The sequence below is a fragment of the Colossoma macropomum genome, unplaced genomic scaffold (assembly GCF_904425465.1).
Source record: "Colossoma macropomum unplaced genomic scaffold, Colossoma_macropomum, whole genome shotgun sequence".
Classification (NCBI taxonomy): domain Eukaryota; kingdom Metazoa; phylum Chordata; class Actinopteri; order Characiformes; family Serrasalmidae; genus Colossoma; species Colossoma macropomum.
Genome location: NW_023494804.1, coordinates 1462582 through 1482282, shown reverse-complemented (window position 1 = coordinate 1482282; position 19701 = coordinate 1462582). Strand labels below are relative to the sequence as shown.

Genomic DNA, 19701 nt, shown 5'->3' with positions numbered 1-19701 from the left:
ACAGTGCTTTTCACACTCCCAATCCAGAGTTTCCCGCTAGTAATTCCAGCTTTGCAGCAGCGTTTATGTGAGCTCACCTCATAAATATATTTCTGACACGAAGGCAGCATTTTAGCATATTTCTCTCTTTCTTGCCCTTAAACACTCTTTTTGAAGCGAGTACAGGCGATATGATTAAGAAGACTAGCTAACTACACTTGATAAAAAGACGCCTCTTCAAGGGTTCTTTAATAAAGCCAACACTTCTATATAGGCGATTTCACCATGCAAAGAACCATTTAAGCATGCTAAATAGAACCATGAATGCTCAAACAACCACTTCCATGCTTAAAGGGTTCTCTGCATGGTGAAATGGTTCTTTTTAGCAGTAAAAAGCGTTCTTCTATTGTCATCATAACAGTAGCAGAACCTTTTTTGGTGCTATATAGAATCATATACAACACATTCTCCATCAGTCTGAAGAACCACTTCACCATGCAGAGAACCATTTAAGCATGCAGATGGTTCTGTGAGTGTTCCTGGTTCTGTATGGAAGCACTGTCTTTATTAGAACCCTTAAGCATCTTTTTAAGAATGTAGCAAAAACTCTGTCGAAGTATGAAAGTGGTGAAATATTGTTTACAGGTTTTTGGAAATGAGCTTGTTGGATGTTAGTAGCGACTCTGGTCATCGTCTCACAGGAGATTAATGTTTTAACACGGCTCCTGACGAAATAAGCGTAATTAACTAAACCTTGGGGGCGGAAACCTTTTGAGCAGGTGAGACTCGTGAGAATGAGAGGGTATTTTAAACGTCTGTGAGGGAGGAGGCGACTCTGGGGAGGTTTTAGAGGTGAAATGCGGCTGGATAGAGGTAGAGAGGGAGCGAGGATGAGGATGAGGAGGGCATCACTCTCAAAATGACGTGTTAATTAACGACACATTCTTTATGTGTTATAATCTTTTAACACTTCGTGCGTCAGGTGTGATCAGGGACCTCTCCGTGTTAAAACTCTGCAGAGCAGCACTCCGTGCTGTACTGAACGCATCTGCTTCGAGAGAGCGGCGGCAGCACACAGCTCATACTATCTGCGCTCTCCGATCGGTCCGATCGGGTCACGAAGGCGGCTCCCTCACCGTCCCGTTGGCTTTGCTCTTGCTCTTGGGCAGAAGTTTGCGGTTGATGATTTTCCGGAACGTGGCCGTCCTCTTCTCCCTCTCGGACACGGCCGAGACGTCCGGCGGCTGCTCCAGGTACTGCAGGTCGTTGTGGGACTGGCTCATGCCCGGCTCCTTCCTCTGGTGCCTCCGTCTGAAGAACAGCTTGGCGCTCTTGTGCAGGAAGCTGCCTACAGGGGGCGCCGAAAACACAGAGGAGAAATTAGCACAAAGCAGCTGGTCGTGGAGGTCAGAATAGATGCCCTTTAATGCAGGCCTATTATTACACTCTAAAAAAGATGGATCTTCAAGGGTTCTTTAGTTCTATATAGAACCGTGAATGCTAAAAACCGTTTGCATGCTTAAATGGATCTTTGCATAGTGAAACAATTCTTCAGACTGATGGAGAATGTGTTGCATATGGTTCTGTACTGCACCAAAAAGGGCTTTTTGGTGCTATACAGAACAATTTTCAAAAAGGTTCTACATAGAACCAAATACAACACATTCTCCAACAATCTAAAGAACAATTCTACCACGTAAAGAACCATTTTAGCATGCAGATGGCTCTTTAAGCACTCATAATTCTGTATAGCATGCTTAAATGGTTCTTGGCATGGTGAAATCGCTCTTCAGATTGATGAAAAATATGTTGTCTATGGTATATATAGAACCTTTTTTCAAAATGGTTCTATGTAGTACCAAACAAGGGTTGTGCTACTGTTACGATGTCACACTTGTAACAATAGAAGAACGCTTTTTGGTGCTATTGAGAGCCAACACATTCTCCATCAATCTGAAAAACCATTTCACCATGCAAAGAACCATTTAAGCATGCAAATGGCTTTTTGAGTGCTGCTGGTTCTATATAGAAGTGCTGTCTTTACTAAAGAACCCTTGCAGAACCATCTTTTTTAAGAGTGTAGTTTTGCCATCTAAGGCCAAGATTAAAGTGATGGTTTGGTGAAAAATCAAATTTACAGTTTTCCACACTTTTGCAAGAATGTAGATGAACAGTTTTAGCACTGGAGCTATAAGGCTAATGTAGCCGATTAGCATTGTGCTAACTGCATGTCTGAATCCTCACAGTCGCCTCAACCTGTGTGGAGGTGTTCAGTATCTCTAATAGACGTGATTATGTGGTTTCTGTCTCAATGTGATCTATAAACTGTACAGTTTTTAGCTATATGACGTACCTTTGTCCCTTTTTATACATAACAGAACGTTGTACTATGGGGCGCAATGGGGAATGGGGAGCGGTGGTGGGCTGGAGGTTAGGGAACAACCCCTATGACCAGAAGGTTGCTGGTTCGATCCCTTCGGCTGACAGTCCATGACTGAAGTGCCCTTGAGCAAGACACCTAACCCCCAATTGCTCCCCGGGCACTGTGGATAGGTCGGCCCACCGCTCTGTGTGCTCACTGCCCCCTAGTGTGTGTGTTCACTGGTGTGCATGAATGTGGGTGTTTCACTGCATGGATGGGTTAAATGTGGAGGTCTAATTCCACAGTGTGCAAAACACAGTTGGCTAATGGTTCTGAATTCAATTCAACTAAGCTGATTTGGGGTTGGGGAAAAGTGAAACTTCTCCAGTCTATTCCTTTGAGACAGACCTGCCTTAAAAGGGTACATTCTGACCTCCAGAATGGCAGAGTTAAATGAGAGGTTCGGTTTCCTCTTCTGGATGTAGCTGATCAGTGGAGACGTGTTTGGTATCCAGATTTTACTTCTTTAGTTCAGCAGTGGAGCTACAAAGCTAATGTAGCCAACAAGCACTACGAGTCAATAGTCACCCAAATCTTTTCTGTAAATGCAACCCCAAATCCCATTAATCTCATTGATACGAGTGGATCAGACACAGCAGTGCTGCTGCACTGTGTCCACTCACTGTCCACTCTATTAGACACTCCTACCTTGTCAGTCCACCTTGTAGATGTAAAGTCAGAGACGATAGCTCATCTGCTGCCGCACAGTTTGTGCTGGTCATCCTCTAGTCCTTCATCAGTGGTCACAGGACACTGTTGGCTGGATATTTTTGGTTGGTGGACTATTCTCAGTCCAGCAGTGACACTGAGGTGTTTAAAAACTCCAGCAGCACTGCTGTGTCTGATCCACTCAGACCAGCGCAACACACACTAACACACCACCACCACGTCAGTGTTACTGCAGTGCTGAGAAATGATCCACCACCCAAATAGTACCTGCTCTGTGAGGGTCCATGGGGGTCCTGACCACTGAAGAACAGGGTAAAAGGGGGCTAACAAAGTATCAGAGAAACAGATGGACTACAGTCTGTAACTGTAGAACTACAAAGTGCACCTATAGAGTAAGTGGAGCTGATAAAATGGACAATGAGCGTAGAAACAAGGAGGTGGTCAGAATGTTATGGCTGATCTGTGTGTATCTGCTGTCTAAAGTGTCCGTTTAGAGTTCTGCTCATGTTTATAGCTCACAGTGAGTCATACTGGGTCCTAAACCACATCAACAAGTCTGCACCACCTTAATGAAGACTTGGATGCAGTTTCGGAGAAGTTTTTGGGATGTAATTACAGAAAAGATTTGGGTGACTATTGACCTCTAGTGTTTGTTAGCAGCCTTGGCCTCATAGCTCCAGCATTAAACTAAAGAAGATAAATCTGGACACCGGCTGACTGACCACATCTGGGGTAAGAGGGAAAACTGTGTACACATGCCTTTTCTGCTGAACTATTCCTTTAATGTCACTGTCCTTCTGAGTTTAACCAGGGCATCTCTTCTTTAACCAGAAGAGAGGCCACGTTATGGTATTAAAAGTGTTGTTTACTAGCAGATCTGAATGATTTAGATGATTAAATGTAAACAGAATCAGGTGTATATTTATACAGATGCTACATATTTCCTATGCAAGTGATAAAAAAGAAGGGAATATGGAGGATAAAAGCATTCCGAACCAGTCCATACTGTTCCACACAACCAGGATATCGATCTGGCCAAAAGGATGTGTGTATATGTGCACACATACATACACACAATATCCAGCACATTACATTACAAAGGCAGCACAAATTTAATAAAGTATATAAATCATATGAGCGTATTAAAGCCTCTTATTCAGCTGTTTCCAAAATTAATGCCTAACAAGAGCTTAAAGGGGAACTCCTCTAATTTGGCAAAATTACTTAATCCTTCAGTGGTTTAGATGTAAACAAAGTGTGGTTTGGTGTGAAATTCGCCTTTCTAGAGAAACTTACAGAGTCAAAATTGCTCACCATTGTAGTAGTAGGAACCAGACGTCCGTATGGCTACACTACAAATATCACCATTTTATCTACTATTAAAAAATGACCAGTGAACTACGTGTCTTATAAGGTTGATAATGATAAAATAGTGCTAAATTTGAAAAAATACATTTTTTGGATACTATTTTTTCCTTACCATACCCTGCATGTGTCTCTCTGCCCTGCACGTTTGTGTTGTTTGGGTTGTCGGCGCTGCGTCGCACTGTGTCAGCAAAACTCAGAGCTTATGTGAGTAACGTTATTCATCAGAGGAGCTGCGATAGACCACAGTTCACCTCGCTGTCCTGCCCCGTAAACTGGTGACCAGAGTAGCAAGTAGTTTGTTGTTGACACCGTCCATTTCCATTCGCCCTGGGTTCTTCTGCTTCGGTCGGTGTTGTATCCGAATCAGCTCCCCCTCAAATTCACGTTCCCTTTGACAAGGGACCTCACGCATTCACTGAACAACGGCAAGCAACCGTGGAACTACAGACAGCGAAAAGGTTCAAAAAAGACTGACCGGCCGCGTGTTTTCACCCAAACCCCAATATAAATTCACCTCAGATAACACAGTATAACTGAGATTCTGTGATAAATAGTATTTTCAATTCGAGTAAACAGTAAACAATCGTACTGATAAATACTTTTTATACCGTTCATCACCGATTGGGTGAAAACAGCTTCCGCACAAACCTAAATTGAACCTTTTCGCTCTCCGTAGTTCCAGCGACGCTTGGCATTGTTATCTGTTCAGTGAATGCGCCGCCCGAGGAGCTGATTAGTCAAAGAGAACGTGAATATGAGGGGGAACTGAATCGGACACAACACCCGGCGTTAGCTGTGTTGAGCAGCTGTAGTTACATGCTAGTAGCAACAAAAGCATGTTAGCTTTAGCGCATTGATGAGACGCGGTTTTGACAGGAAACACTGAACTAATCCTGGAGTTATATATTTTACTAAAAACACGTTTTCAGCCAAAACTTTATAACAAAACCATCACAAAACAACGTCTCAGGTATCAAACCATGCATTCATTCCCACTCTGTGTAATAACTTACCGGGACGTAGCTTTTAGACCCATTAAATGCTTCAGACGTCTGGTTCCGAGTACTATAATGGTGAACAATTCTGACTTGATAAGTAATTTTGCAAAATCGGTGGAGTTCCCCTTTAAAAATAATCACAGGTTAGGCTGATTATTCTAAATTAAATTAATGTTTTGAAACCATACAGTCTTTAAAGGGCCCATATCATAACAAAATTTGGCAAAGCTTCAATGCACACTTCTATATATGGAAACTAACATTTGTGACACCACAAAACAAGCACATTTACATATATCCACCTATTCAGCCTACAGCAGTTTAGCCCCGCCCACTCAAGCTGTAGTTATAGGGAGTGTTCCACCCCAGATGAGGCACAATACAGGACAGCCAATCAGAACATAGCTCATTTACATATATCAGTCTTAAAGGGGTAGTTTGTTTAATTGTAAGGGATAAAGAGAGGTCATGTAGAAATGAATTATGACTGTTTTTGGTACAAAAAGCAACACCAGTGTCATACGTGGACCACAGGTGAGATAAAATAATAAGGAAAAACAGGAAAAATGTAAGATATGGGCTCTTTAATCATCTCATTAGACTGATGGTACAACAGTAAAGGACTGGCTTAGATTGGCACTAAACTACGAAAGCTGTTCTGAAGGGAAGTCTATGGGACTACATTACCACACACTTACTCGGCCAGCAAAACTGTCTGCTTATCACTGCTCTCCTCTTTTAGATGGCAAAGAAAGAGATGACGGGAGAGAGAGAGAGACAGAGGGGGGTACAGAGGAGAAAAGAAAGAAGCGAGTGATCAAAGGATGACCAGTACAAAGAGAAAGACACCACAGAGCTTTTAGCAGCACATTCAGAGTGAGATACACAGAGGAACACGGCGGGTAGAGGAACACGGCGAGGATCAGAACAGCCGTCTGTGATAAGAGGATCTCTAACAAACTGACTGTGATAAACTTCACTGCATATTCTGGAATGACTGATTTGTTTCTGTTTTTCATGTAGATGGTAACTTACCTGTGTTAATCTTCCTGTAAATCATTGTTACGGCTCAGCGCGCTACAGTGTGATCATGTGCGGCTCAGTGGAGACAGTACTGCACAGTAACGCCACTACAATATACAGGTTTACAACAGGAGTTCAATCGTTCTGAAGAAACAGGAACAGCTGAGCGACTCTGCTGTACCTCTCTGCACTGCTGCTCTGTCTGTTCAGTGTTGCACTGCGTATTGTTTTTCTATGAATATGGGTTTAACTGGATTGACCTTAAGTGGATTTAACTGAGCTGAATTCAACTGAATTGTGCAGAACTGAACGGAGCTGAACTGAAAGGAGATTAATTAATGTGAGCTGACATAAGCTGACCTGAACTGAGTTGAACTGAATTGATTTGAGCTGAATTTAAATGAAATGAATTGAGCTGACCTGAACTAAACTGAACTGTATTTGAACCAATTTGAGTTGTGCTGAACTGAGTTGAACTGAATTGATGTGAATTGACCCGAGCAGAACTAAACTGAATTGACGTGAACTGAACTGAGCAGAACTGAATTAAAGTGAACTGAACTGAGCAGAACTGAACTGAATTGAAGTGAACTGAATTAAAGTGAACTAAATTGATTTGAGTTAAAGTGAACTGAATTTAGTTGAATTGAAACTGAGCTGAACTAAACTGAATTGATGTGAATTGAACTGAGCGAACTTAATTGAACTGATGTGACCTGAACTCAACTGAATTAAGGTGAACTGAACTGAATTAAGCTGAACTGAACTGAGCAGATGTGAACTTAACTGAGCAGAACTGAACTGATTCAAACTGATTTGAACTGATGTAAACTGAACTGAAATGAATTAAGGTGAACTGAACTGGACTGAGCTGAACTGAATTGAAAAGATGTGAACTTAAATGAACTGAGCTGAACTGAAATGAATCGAGATGAACTGAACTGTACTGAGCTGAACTGAATTGAATTAAACTGAACTGAATCCAACTAAAAGCTGAAGCTCTTACCTTTCCCCTTTTTGGAGCCGGTCTCAGACATGCAGAGGGACAGAGATGTTTTATCAGCGTCTGGATCTTCTCCTGCCTGGCTCTCCCAGTCCTCCTGCCCTGCTCTGCTGGGACCCTCCAGGGGGTCCGAGACATCCGAAGCGGTGGGGTCAGCTGCCGGCTCAGACAACGTCATTTCCTCACCATTTCTCATGATGTCAGACTCTCCAGACATGGAAGCGTCCATTGCAGCAGCATAACCAGCCATCAGAGCCATTTCCTCATCCTGGGACAGAGGAGCCTTCAGAGAGAGAGAGAGAGAGAGAGAGAGAGAGACAGACAGAGAGAGGGAGAGAGGGAGAGGGAGAGAGAGAGAGAGAGAGAGAGAGAGAGAGAGAGAGAGAGAGAGAAGAGAGAGAGAGAGAGAGAGAGAGAGAGAACACAGAAACAGCAGTGTTAGAGTGACAGTTAAGCCAAAAATCAAATGTAATGTAATTAATCAAGACGTGTTTGGTGTTCGAAGTTTGCTTTGTATGTTTTGTACTGGAGCTACAAGGCTAATGTAGCTAACAAGCCATGTAAGTCTAAGGCTTTGTTCACACAGCAGGTAAAAGTGGCCCAAATCCGATCTTTCTCTTCATATGTGACACAGATGTGTGTCTGTATGTCAGTGTGAACAGATAAACACACTGAATCTGACATTCCGATCTGAGATGCTTTCATATCTGGTACTGAAATCCGATCCGTATCTGATCTGCGGCAATGCGACTGTCTGAACAGCCAGATCGGAATTCATGCGACTTTTACGTCAGTCCAACTCGACATTCATCATAGTTTCGCACTGCTGAGACTCATTAGGCTGATGTTTCTGTACCAAAATTATTACAAGAGACACATCGCAACCACTCCGGAGATTTCGGACGAAATGGCCGATCGTGGCCGGAGGAGACCGAGGCTGCAGCGTCAAAAAAAGTTTAAAGAATCCGAGGACACAAACCAAAGAAGTGGCCGTGGCAGAATAACATGCCCTTTTTACGGCAAACTCGAACACACTGTGGGTGATGAGTCCAGCTGGCAGTCATTGGAACTTCGCTCCTGTGATGCTGGTGAAGATGAAGCTGATCCTCCGGGAGCGACTGGTGTTCACTGGCCATCATGATTGTTTACCTCTGGATGAGCCGTGAAGCAGCGTGATGCTCTGATCTTCTGCGCATGTGGGTCAGTTTAGGAGCTGATCTGTTCAGACTGATGTCGCATACAGATCACATTTAAAGACAGTGTCAACAGCCAAACAAAAAAAATCAGATTTGGTGAGAAAATCAGATTTTGGCCAGTTTACCTGCTGTGTGAACGTAGCCTATGGGGAGGGTAAGTGCAGAAATGCGCCCTCTCCTGGTTCTGTTGAAAAATATTCTGAATCACCTTCTTCTAGTGTACGGTTAGCATAAATGAGTGAACGTAAACAGCAGCTGACTGTAGAGAGCTGTCCTGTGACTCAAGTCGGACTCCAGTCATGTGAGTCCACTCCTCCTCAATGCTACCTTAACAAACACAGACCCTATAAAAGTGTTATACTGAGTCGGTCACCTGCGGAGGGCTGTTACTGCTGTGTCACTGTACCTTTGTCACTCCAGAGATGATGATGGTGCTCTTCTTGACCGGAGATTTGTGTTTCTGTTTAGCTGACTCGTAGAGCTGCCTGATGGCGGCTTCGGCCACAGGATCCGTCCCATTCAGCATCAGCAGCTCTAAACAAAGCAGAGCGATTAGCTGATATTATAGTATTTAAAATCAAACTTTCTGTCATTTTTACACGTTCTGAGATAAACACTTACAGAAGGACAGTGTTGGCAGATTTTAGTCGTAAAGAACATAAGTAAACACTTCTTTGGGCCTCCACACTTAAGAAACTCCTTTTGCACAGAATATGAGAGTTTTTACCCAATTTGTGCTTAATATAAGATGAAGTTATTCATACTTCTCGTTTTATAGAGGGTAACATCTTAACTGAAGCAGGGACGCGCATAGGAAAATACTAAAATCACTGAGTAACACCGGTAAAACTTACATTATCCTCCTCCTCATATAAAAATAATCCCATCCAAATAGGGCTAAAATGTACTGAAAGGGGAGATAATATAACTTGGGTTATGTGGTGAGTAACGTTCACCCTGGCCTACAAGTGTAACATCTGCAACAACCAACATATGACCAGAAGTTTAGTCATTTATCCAGCAAACAGAGTCAGAATTTGGTTTTACTTCTTATGAGACCCACAAAACCCACCTGCTGATGACTAAAGCTAAACACTACCTAAATATATATTGTAATGGATTAACTGAGGCTACTAGACCTTCTTGCTGTTCTCATCAGCGCACAACTGTAAAAATCACTCATATGAATACAGATCAGGGGGCGAAATGACACAAGTACAGCAGATGGTGATGTAATACCTGTGTCTGATGATGATAAAGCTTTGCTGACTTTGGCTCCCAGCTTCGAGGGCTGCTCTGACACTCTCCTCTCCGACAGCTTGGATTTGGATGGAGTTTCTAAAACATAGAAATAATATCAACCATGTAATTCATAAAATATCAGACATATTACAAACCTTCTGGGAATGAGGTTGGCTTCACTGCAGCGGAGTTTATTTGCACACAGTCATATTGTTACACAACAAACTAGAAAGGTGCTGCACAGCTTTAGCAGTTCTTAACGGTTGCTAGGGTGTTGCCAAACGGTAACTATGCTCTTTTAGGTGGTTGCAAAAGTTTCTGAGAAGTGGTTGTTATGGTATCCCAGGTGGTTGCTAGGGTATTCCAGGTGGTTGCTAGGGTCTTGCTAGGTGGTTTCTATGGTATTCCAGCTGGTTGCTAGGGTGTTGCTAGGTGGTTTCTATGGTATCCCAGGTGGTTGCTGGGGTGTTGCTAGGTGGTTTCTATGGTATTCCAGGTGGTTGCTAGGGTGTTGCTAGGTGGTTGCTATGGTATCCCAGGTGGTTGCTAGGGTGTTTCTAGGCAGTTTCTATGGTATCCCAAGTGGTTGCTAGGGTGTTGCCACTATGCTCTTTTAGGTGGTCGCAAAAGTTGCTGAGAAGTGGTTGTTGTGGTATCCCAGGTGGTTGCTAGGGTATTCCAGCTGGTTGCTTGGGTATTCCAGGTGGTTGCTAGGGTGTTGCGAGGCAGTTTATATGGCATCCCACATGGTTGCTAGGGTGTTGCTAGGTGGTTGCTATGGTATCCCAGGCGGTTGCTAGGGTGTTTCTAGGTGGTTTCTATGGCATCCTATGTGGTTGCTAGTGTGTTGCTAGGTAGTTGCTATGGTTCCTCACATGGTTAATAGGGTGTTGCTAATGGACTTGTATCAACATGACATTGAGTGCACAAACTTTTGCATCCCAATTTTAAATCACTAGTTAAGTTTTTAAGTTCTTAACTTCTATTTCAGCCGTGGATGTGTTGTGCTGAGCTGTGAAGTGACCGGTACCTGGGGGCAGTGGCCGTCCTGGTCTGCTCTTCACTGCAGTGATGGTGGTTACCACGGTACCGCAGGGCATCACCGTCCGGTCCATTTCCACCCGCTTAGAAGGGGCCGGTGTGGGGGGTTGCCAGGTGCGCACCTCACTGGGTTCCAGGTATGTAAACTAGACACAGGGGAAGAGAGGTGATGCGTGGTTAACAGTCCACACAATATATATATATATATATTTTTTTATCTCAGTCTCGTCCTCATTAATTGCTTTTGTCATTCATAGCAACAATCTAATCTAACACCACATTTAAATGTCTTTATATAGATTTATGAGGCCTTTTCACACACAGTCATTAAGCAGGGTCTGCTTTTTGAATGAGGCTGAAAGCAGGACAGCCCATTAGAACTGAGTTCATTTACATACACCGATCAGGTATAACATTATGACCACCTCCTTGTTTCTACGCTCATTGTCCATTTTATCAGCTCCACTTACTATATAGGTGCACTTTGTAGTTCTACAGTTACAGACTGTAGTCCATCTGTTTCTCTGATACTTTGTTAGCCCCCTTTTACCCTGTTCTTCAGTGGTCAGGACCCCCATGGACCCTCACAGAGCAGGTACTATTTGGGTCGTGGATCATTCTCAGTACTGCAGTAACACTGACATGGTGGTGGTGTGTTAGTGTGTGTTGCGCTGGTGTGAGTGGATCAGACACAGCAGTGCTGCTGGAGTTTTAAACACTGTGTCCACTCACTGTCCACTCTACTAGACACTCCTACCTTGTCAGTCCACCTTGTAGATGTAAAGTCAGAGACGATAGCTCATCTGCTGCTGCACAGTTTGTGTTGGTCATCCTCTAGTCCTTCATCAGTGGTCACAGGACGCTGCCCACAGGACACTGTTGGCTGGATATTTTTGGTTTTGGACTATTCTCAGTCCAGCAGTGACATTGAGGTGTTTAAAAACTCCAGCAGCACTGCTGTGTCTGATCCACTCACACCAGCGCAACACACACTAACACACCACCACCATGTCAGTGTTACTGCAGTACTGAGAATGATCCACGACCCAAATAGTACCTGCTCTGTGAGGGTCCATGGGGGTCCTGACCACTGAAGAACAGAGTAAAAGGGGGCTAACAAAGTATCAGAGAAACAGATGGACTACAGTCTGTAACTGTAGAACTACAAAGTGCACCTATATAGTAAGTGGAGCTGATAAAATGGACAATGAGCGTAGAAACAAGGAGGTGGTCTTAAAGGCACAGTAACAAAAGCATGTTTAATATGTTTGTATTATACTCTGAGATAAAGAGAGGTTGGAAAATGACAATGTAGAAATAAATTATGACTGTTTTTAGTACGAACACCCACACAAATGTCATAAACGGAGCTCAGGGAAAAAATAAAATACGAGAAAAAAGTAAGAAATGGGCCCTTTAAAGCAACACTATGTATCTTTCGGGGATTTGGAGCCCTCTCTGGTGGAAAAGTGTAATTGCAGGCAGAACAGTTAGATGAATCTGCTGACTGAAAGAGAATTCAAAGAGAATTCAGAGTAAACTTGGTGAAGGAGCGTCTTCTGAGGATGAGAGTGAATTATCTGCTATTATCATCACATCTTCATCAGTATGATTTTGATTTTGAGATCATTTTAGATGTAAACATCGAGTCTGACCTTCTTTTAGAGCCTGTGTGTGACGTTAATATGTGAAGACGTACGACGATATAGATCGCAGCCTGTGGTTACTTATATACTGGTTAGAGTAATTTTCTTTTGTACTCTACCTCAGAAGTCAGAGAGCCGGTCACTCGGTCAGCGTCCATCAGAGCGAACGTCTGCTGACCACGAGGATGCCGCTTCACCAGATCAAACGGAACGCAAACCTGGCCCAGCAAACAGCCTACAGAGAACACAGAGAGGAGGACAGGAGTTTGAGCAAAAAAATTACATTAACCCTCTATTGCACAATGTTGCCTCAGGGCAACAAACCCATTGTCCTCACTTTACAAAAATCCATATTTAAAGACAACTATTATGTCAACAAAAAGCATGTTCCTGGTCATACTCTCTTTTAGTGCACACTTTTAAATCTCTTTTTTAACATTCAGTCTCTTTTTTTTTTTTGATTATGAGATTTTGCAGGAATATGTTTGTTGCCTAGAAGCAACACTGAGTAACAGTGGAATGGATTTAGCCACTCACAAGTCTGGTCTCACCACTTCAGGGAACACAGCTCTATATCATTTCTTCTTATTGTCGCACAATGTTGCCTCAGGGCAACATAGATCAAAATAATGCACACATTATTTAAAAAAATGTTTTGATATTTAATAATCAGGTCCATTTTCTGCAAGAAAACTGAATCGAATATATTTTTTTTAATTGCTGTCCTAACACGTGCAGTAGAGGGTTAACATAATATTCATGCTAAGTGATCTAATCTAAAATCACTGACTTTAAGCTCTTATTCAGAATATTCAAAACAGAAACATGGAGAAGCTTCTTGCTGACAGCAATAATGTTTTAGTTCAGCTACGAGTCCCGCTAGTTACATTAAATCATTTCGCTAAATTTGTTTGCACCACCCCAAACTATAAAAGCAAACAACACTGCGAACAAAACGAAACACTGCGGCTTGTGAAGTTTCTGCCCTGCTAGATCTGCCCCAGTCAACTGTAAGTGCTATTATTGTGAAATGGAAGCTTCCAGAAGCGACAACAGTATCACTTTCTAAATGACAGGACTGTATATTTATACATATACTGTATATAAACGCTGTGTTTGATACATATATACGTATAATTTTAAGGACACTTGAATTGTTCTAGCTGCTAATGCACAGTATAGCACAGTATTGACGTTTGCACACTGCATACTGTTTTCATGCCTGGTAGTCACAGCTACAATACACACAGAGTGTATGGTGTATTGTATATAATATATTGTTGCAATCCAAATAAAAATTTTTATTTTTCTGCAGCATTTGAACACGACAGCTGTCCTGTATATTGTGTGAAAATTTCATGATGAATGGAGCAATAGAAATGCTCCAACACTGCTTGGAATAAAATCTCTTAGATATAATGAGTTTTTCTTCCTTTATATGACTTTTTCCTATTCTTTTATTTTTGTGCTTTCTTTTACTTAGTCCTTGTGTTTTTATAGTAACTAGAGTAAGAGTTTCATTGTACAAAACTGTTTTGTTTTTCTGGGCACATGACAGTAAACTCTTGAATCTTGAAAAGCTGTAAACGACACAAAATCACAAAGTGTCATCTATCCTCTGTTGAATCACTCACTACAGAGCTCCAAACTGCCTCTGGAAGCAACATCGGCACAAAAACTGCACATTAGGACCTTCATGAAATGGGTCTCCATGGCTGAGCAGCTGCACACAAGCCTAAGATCACTATGCGCAATGCCAAGCGTCAGCTGGAGTGGTGTAAAGTGTCGCCATTGGATCAGTGGAAATGTGTTCTCTGGAGTGATGAATCAGCTTCACTATCTGTCAGTCTGATAATAAATCAGGGGATGCCAGGAGAACATTACCTACCAGAATGCAGAGCCAACAGTTTAACATTTTACACACTTATCTGCTTCCAGCTTTGTGTCAGCAGTTTGGGGAAGAGCCTTTCCTGTTCCAGCATGACTGAGCCCCTGTGCACAAAGCAGCTCCATAAAGACATGGAGTGACCAGTTTGGTGTGGAGGAACTCCAGTGGCCTGTACAGAGCCCTGACCTCAACCCCACTGAAGACCTTTGGGATGAACTGTAATGTCGATTTTTAGCCAGGACCTCTCGTCCAACTGCCAGCTATGCTTACCTAAAGCTCCTAGAACTAATTCAAGCTCTAATTAAACAGTAATTATGTCCTCTTATGTCAGAGTAACTGTACAGTAACTGCTTTTAACAGTGAACAGCTGCCCTGTGGGTCAGACAGAGTGGACAGGCTGGACTCACTCTCCAGAGCGCTCCCGCTATCCAACACCTGGATGTTCAGCTCCTTGGATTTGCCGCTCAGTTCACTGAACACACACACAAACAAAAAACAGGGAAATACAAACAGCTCAGACTTTATTCAAGTTGTTTACAAATGTCTGAAAGTAAACAACATAAGTCATGTGACTTCTAGAAACAGCATGTTTGTGAATGAATGTATCAATAAATGAATAAATAGTGGAGGTGTTAAAGGTATCAGCGCAGCTCCACTTTAAATAGAAGCTTTAGCCAAAAATCAAAGTCTGTTTGTGCTTGTTTTGCAATAAATAACACTAGAGGTGGACGATATGGCAAAAAATGTAATATCGCGATACTTCAAGAAATTTTTACAATAAACGATGCGCACAATGTTTATTTTTACTGACGTCAGATGAATGGAAAATGTAAGGAATTCAATTTCAATTCAATTTATTGAATATTCTTAACAAGAGGGTTCTTCAAGGTTTCTTTAGTAAAGACAATGGTTCTATATACAACTATAAACATTCAAAGGACCCTGCTTAAACGGTTCTTTGCATGGTGGAATGGTTCTTCAGATTGATGGAGAATGTGTTGTATATGGTTCTATACAGCACCAAAAGGGGTTCTGTTATTGTTACGATATCAAGCTTGTAACAGTAGAAGAACCCTTCTGGTGCTGTAAAGAACCATATACAACACATTCTCCATCATGAAGAACTGTTTCAGACTGCAAAAAACATTTAGCAGCCATCTGGTTCCATATAGGCCTATCAGCGAAACTAACGCTTTAAAGTGCGCCGTGCTGGATCTCTGTGTGAACTCACAATATAAACGGCTGCTCCCAGGACGGGGTGTGTGTGTTGGCCAACACTGAACTGGTCAGTTTCTGAGGAGGGTCATCCAACTGGAGAACACACTGAGGACTCACGCTGCCTGAAAAACAAACAGACATGCAGATTTACACTTTCATTCAGAATAGATTGGACCTCTTTATTCTCCTACTGTTTGTAATTGTGCTGTTGTTTCATTTAAGCTGTAATGTTTATCTTTCCAGTGCTTTGCCAGCTTCCTGTGTAAAGCTTTTATGCCTAAAATAAAAAAAAAACACAAACTGTTCCCTCTGGAAAGCTAGTCCAATCTCTGAACCCACAGGTTTACAGCTTCATTTACAAACACATATTATCAGAAATGGAATATAGTAACAAAAGCATGTTTTAATTAGTGTATATTCAGCTGTAACTCTGAATCGTTGTGTTGTTGTTATCTTAGAATGACCCTTCATATCTACATAGGGAGCAGCTCCTCTTCAACAGAGGCCACCATGTTGCGCTGCCATGTTTCTACAGTAGCCCAGGATGGACAAACCAAACTCTGCCTCTAGAGGGCGCCTTTCATGTTTTAGCTCTGAATTTGGTGGTGCTGTAGCTCCGGTTGGAAGAATCAGTGGAGCTGCCGGTGCTGCTGACCTTTTTGTGTTGTGAGAAATTTGAGAAACCAAATTTTAACAAACGGAGGATCAGACTTATTATTTAGTACAAGAGAAAGCGAGAGAGCGTAAATCCTCACCGTCAAAGAAGAGAAAACATGAAGAAGCAAAACAAAAATTGGGACAGACGACGACAGAAAACCTGACAGCCACTGTAGGTTCTACTACATGCTTGGAAAGGGTGGGGTGAGGGAGGGGGATTCAGCTGGGTGAAATCTGCAACTTCACCACTAGATGGCGTTAAATCCTACACACTGTACCTTTTATAGTGAGTTTAGGGTCAGTGAGTTTTCTGCTCTTTACCTGCTTCAGGGAAACAGTTGAAACTACTGTCAGTGATAATCGACTTACAGTGCAGACACAGCAGATAAAGAGTAAGGTAAAAAAAACTAGAATATTCCTTTAATCACCTTTAAAACATCTTGTCAATCCAGAAAGTGGAGTAACAAGAGCAGAAGGACTCTTGTCAGACAGAAGAGTGTGTTGTTTGAGTTTACCATCAGAGACACAATCTACAGCCTGAATGAATAATGCAGCAGCAGTGGACGCGATGCTGGACAGCAGTAAAAGCTCTCAGCGGCAGCAGGGCTATTAGCGTGGGCGGATATGAGCCGTAATTAGGGCTGACAGAAACATGCGCCACTTTAATGAATAAGACATGAGTTCAGCGCTGGCATCGGGCCAACAGCAAATTTCATCAATACAGTGTCTGAGAGTAACGAGCAGGAGCACAGCGCTGAGGCCGCAGCAGCTTCCTGCAGTACATCAGAGACGAACGGAAGCAGAGAGAAAAAGGAGAAGCGCCACTACAATCAGGACAAAGACTCACACACTTAGACACGCTAAATACGAAAATAATGTGGGCGGGGACACAGACCAATGATAAAAGAGGGTGGGGCCAGTGATAAAAGAGGGTGGGTCAGTGATAAAAGAGGGTGGGCCAATGATAAAACAGGGTGGGCCAGTGATAAAAGAGGGTGGGTCAGTGATAAAAGAGGGTGGGCCAGTGATAAAAGAGGGTGGGTCAGTGATAAAAGAGGGTGGGCCAATGGTAAAAGAGGGTGGGCCAGTGATAAAAGAGGGTGGGTCAGTGATAAAAGAGGGTGGGCCAATGGTAAAAGAGGGTGGCTCAATGATTAAAGAGGGTGGGCCAATGGTAAAAGAGGGTGGCCCAATGATTAAAAGGAGTGGGCCAACAATAAAGAGGGTGGAAACATGATTAAAGAGGGTGGGCCAATGATGAAAGAGGGTGGGCCAAAGATAAAAGAGAGAGGATCAATGATTAAAGAGGGCGCCAAAGATTAAAAGGAGTGGGCCTATGATAAAGAGGGTGGATCAATGACAAAAGAGAGTGGAAACATGATTAAAGAGGGTGGATCAATGATAACAGAGGGTGGATCGATGATAAAAGAGGGTGGATAATTGATAAAACAGGGTGGATCAATGATTAAAGAGGATAAAAGAGGGTGGATCAATGATAAAAGAGGGTGGATCAATAATTAAAGAGGATTAAAGAGGGTGGATCAATGAAAAAGGGGGTGGATCAATAATTAAAGAGGATTAAACAGGGTGGATCAATGAAAAAAGAGGGAGGATCAATGATTAAAGAGAATTAAAGAGGGTGGATCAATGATAAAAGAGGGTGGATCAATAATTAAAGAGGATTAAAGAGGGAGGATCAATGATTAAAGAGGATTAAAGAGGGAGGATCATGATTAAAGAGAATTAAAGAGGGTGGATCAATGATAAAAGAGGGTGGATCAATAATTAAAGAGGATTAAAGAGGGAGGATCAATGATTAAAGAGGATTAAAGAGGGAGGATCAATGATTAAAGAGAATTAAAGAGGGTGGATCAATGATAAAAGAGGGTGGATCAATGATTAAAGAGGATTAAAGAGGGAGGATCAATGATTAAAGAGGATTAAAGAGGGGGATCATGATTAAAGAGATTAAAGAGGGAGGATCAATGATTAAAGAGGATTAAAGAGGGAGGATCAATGATTAAAGAGGATTAAAGAGGGTGGATCAATGATTAAAGAGGATTAAAGAGGGTGGATCAATGATTAAAGAGGGTGAAACATGATTAAAGAGGGAGGGCCCAGTTCTAGCGCTGTTACTCTCAGTTGTGAGGCCTGTTTGTTTACCACTCGCTGAGACAGCGTCAGTTTGTTAATGCCGTTCTTTTTCCCGTAGAGATGAACAGCTCAGACCCGGAGCTCCTACTATGGGGTGACTACAGAACCTCAGAGTTCTGGTTCTGCTCTAAACGGCTCTAAACTGCAGGATTTCAGAAGTTTTTTGTGACCTGCAGCGTCCTCCTCCACGCACGTGACCCGGATGTTCTTCACTAACAGTTTCCACTCGTGTGCTCGAGGGGGTTTCGGTGGGGAGGCCAGCGGTGGGGTCCTGCTCCTGACTTCCTGTGGAAGAGAGCAGACAGGAAATAAAACACTGCCCCACGCACACCATCGATAAATAACATCCTCTACCGAACGCGGTTTAGGGATTTCACAGAAAGATCAGCAGCACAAAACAGACGAAACCGTCCAACACAGCCAGGCTGACTTCATCACGTAACCAGCAACATTCAAAAAATAAAATATCTTCCCTTCATTTTAACACCCGGATTATGAGCGTTACACAGTTATATACAGTATATATGAGTATATATGATCCTTACACACTGCACAGTGAATGCTGGACTGCTCTGCCTTTTCACAGTGTGTAATTAAACTGTACAGAGGCTTTAGCTCTTCTGTTAGTGCTGCTATAAGCAGTGACGGCTGCAGTGAACAGCCTTGTTCTCACTGTCCCAGCTCAGGAAAGAACGCTGCTCCAGTCCCAGCTTGTTCAGGCAGCTGGGAGCTCCAGATTAGATCGGTTATGGCTCTCGGTGAATGATTTACAAAAGTGCATTCTTACAGAATGGCATCAGGGGTCACAACACATTACTGTCTGCATGTGTAAATGTAGTAACTCATTAAACAGTTATCAAAAGCGGCTGCTGAGCCACAGCAGACTGACCCTCTAAACTACAGGCTTACTAACCAGCTACGAACTGTAAGACTAACTGTACAGTATCTCCTTTAAATTATTCACTATCCACTATGAATTATTCAGTAACTACTATGAATTATTCAGTAACTACTATGAATTATTCACTGTCTACTATGAATTATTCAGTAACTACTATGAATTATTCACTGTCTACTATGAATTATTCAGTAACTACTATGAATTATTCAGTAACTACTATGAATTATTCACTATCTACTATGATTTAGTATCTTCTATGAATTATTGAGTATCTACTATGAATTATTGAGTATCTA

General features: G+C 42.4%; 1 protein-coding gene across 3 annotated transcripts in view; it reads right to left on the bottom strand.

Annotated features, from left to right (window-relative positions):
* Nucleotides 1-962: 962 nt before the first annotated feature.
* LOC118824658 (C2 domain-containing protein 2) overlaps nucleotides 963-19701 on the bottom strand; it is a 44705-nt gene continuing 25966 nt past the window's right edge. For all 3 annotated transcript variants that reach the window (XM_036594965.1, XM_036594964.1, XM_036594963.1), the window contains exons 6-14: nucleotides 18675-18789; nucleotides 15707-15815; nucleotides 14883-14947; nucleotides 12707-12822; nucleotides 10931-11087; nucleotides 9898-9996; nucleotides 9065-9192; nucleotides 7466-7745; nucleotides 963-1327 (exon numbers count right to left, since the gene is read on the bottom strand). In XM_036594965.1, coding sequence (XP_036450858.1) covers nucleotides 1095-1327; nucleotides 7466-7745; nucleotides 9065-9192; nucleotides 9898-9996; nucleotides 10931-11087; nucleotides 12707-12822; nucleotides 14883-14947; nucleotides 15707-15815; nucleotides 18675-18789 — 1302 coding nt within the window. In that variant the 3' untranslated portion in view covers nucleotides 963-1094. The remainder of the gene's footprint in view (nucleotides 1328-7465; nucleotides 7746-9064; nucleotides 9193-9897; nucleotides 9997-10930; nucleotides 11088-12706; nucleotides 12823-14882; nucleotides 14948-15706; nucleotides 15816-18674; nucleotides 18790-19701) is intronic.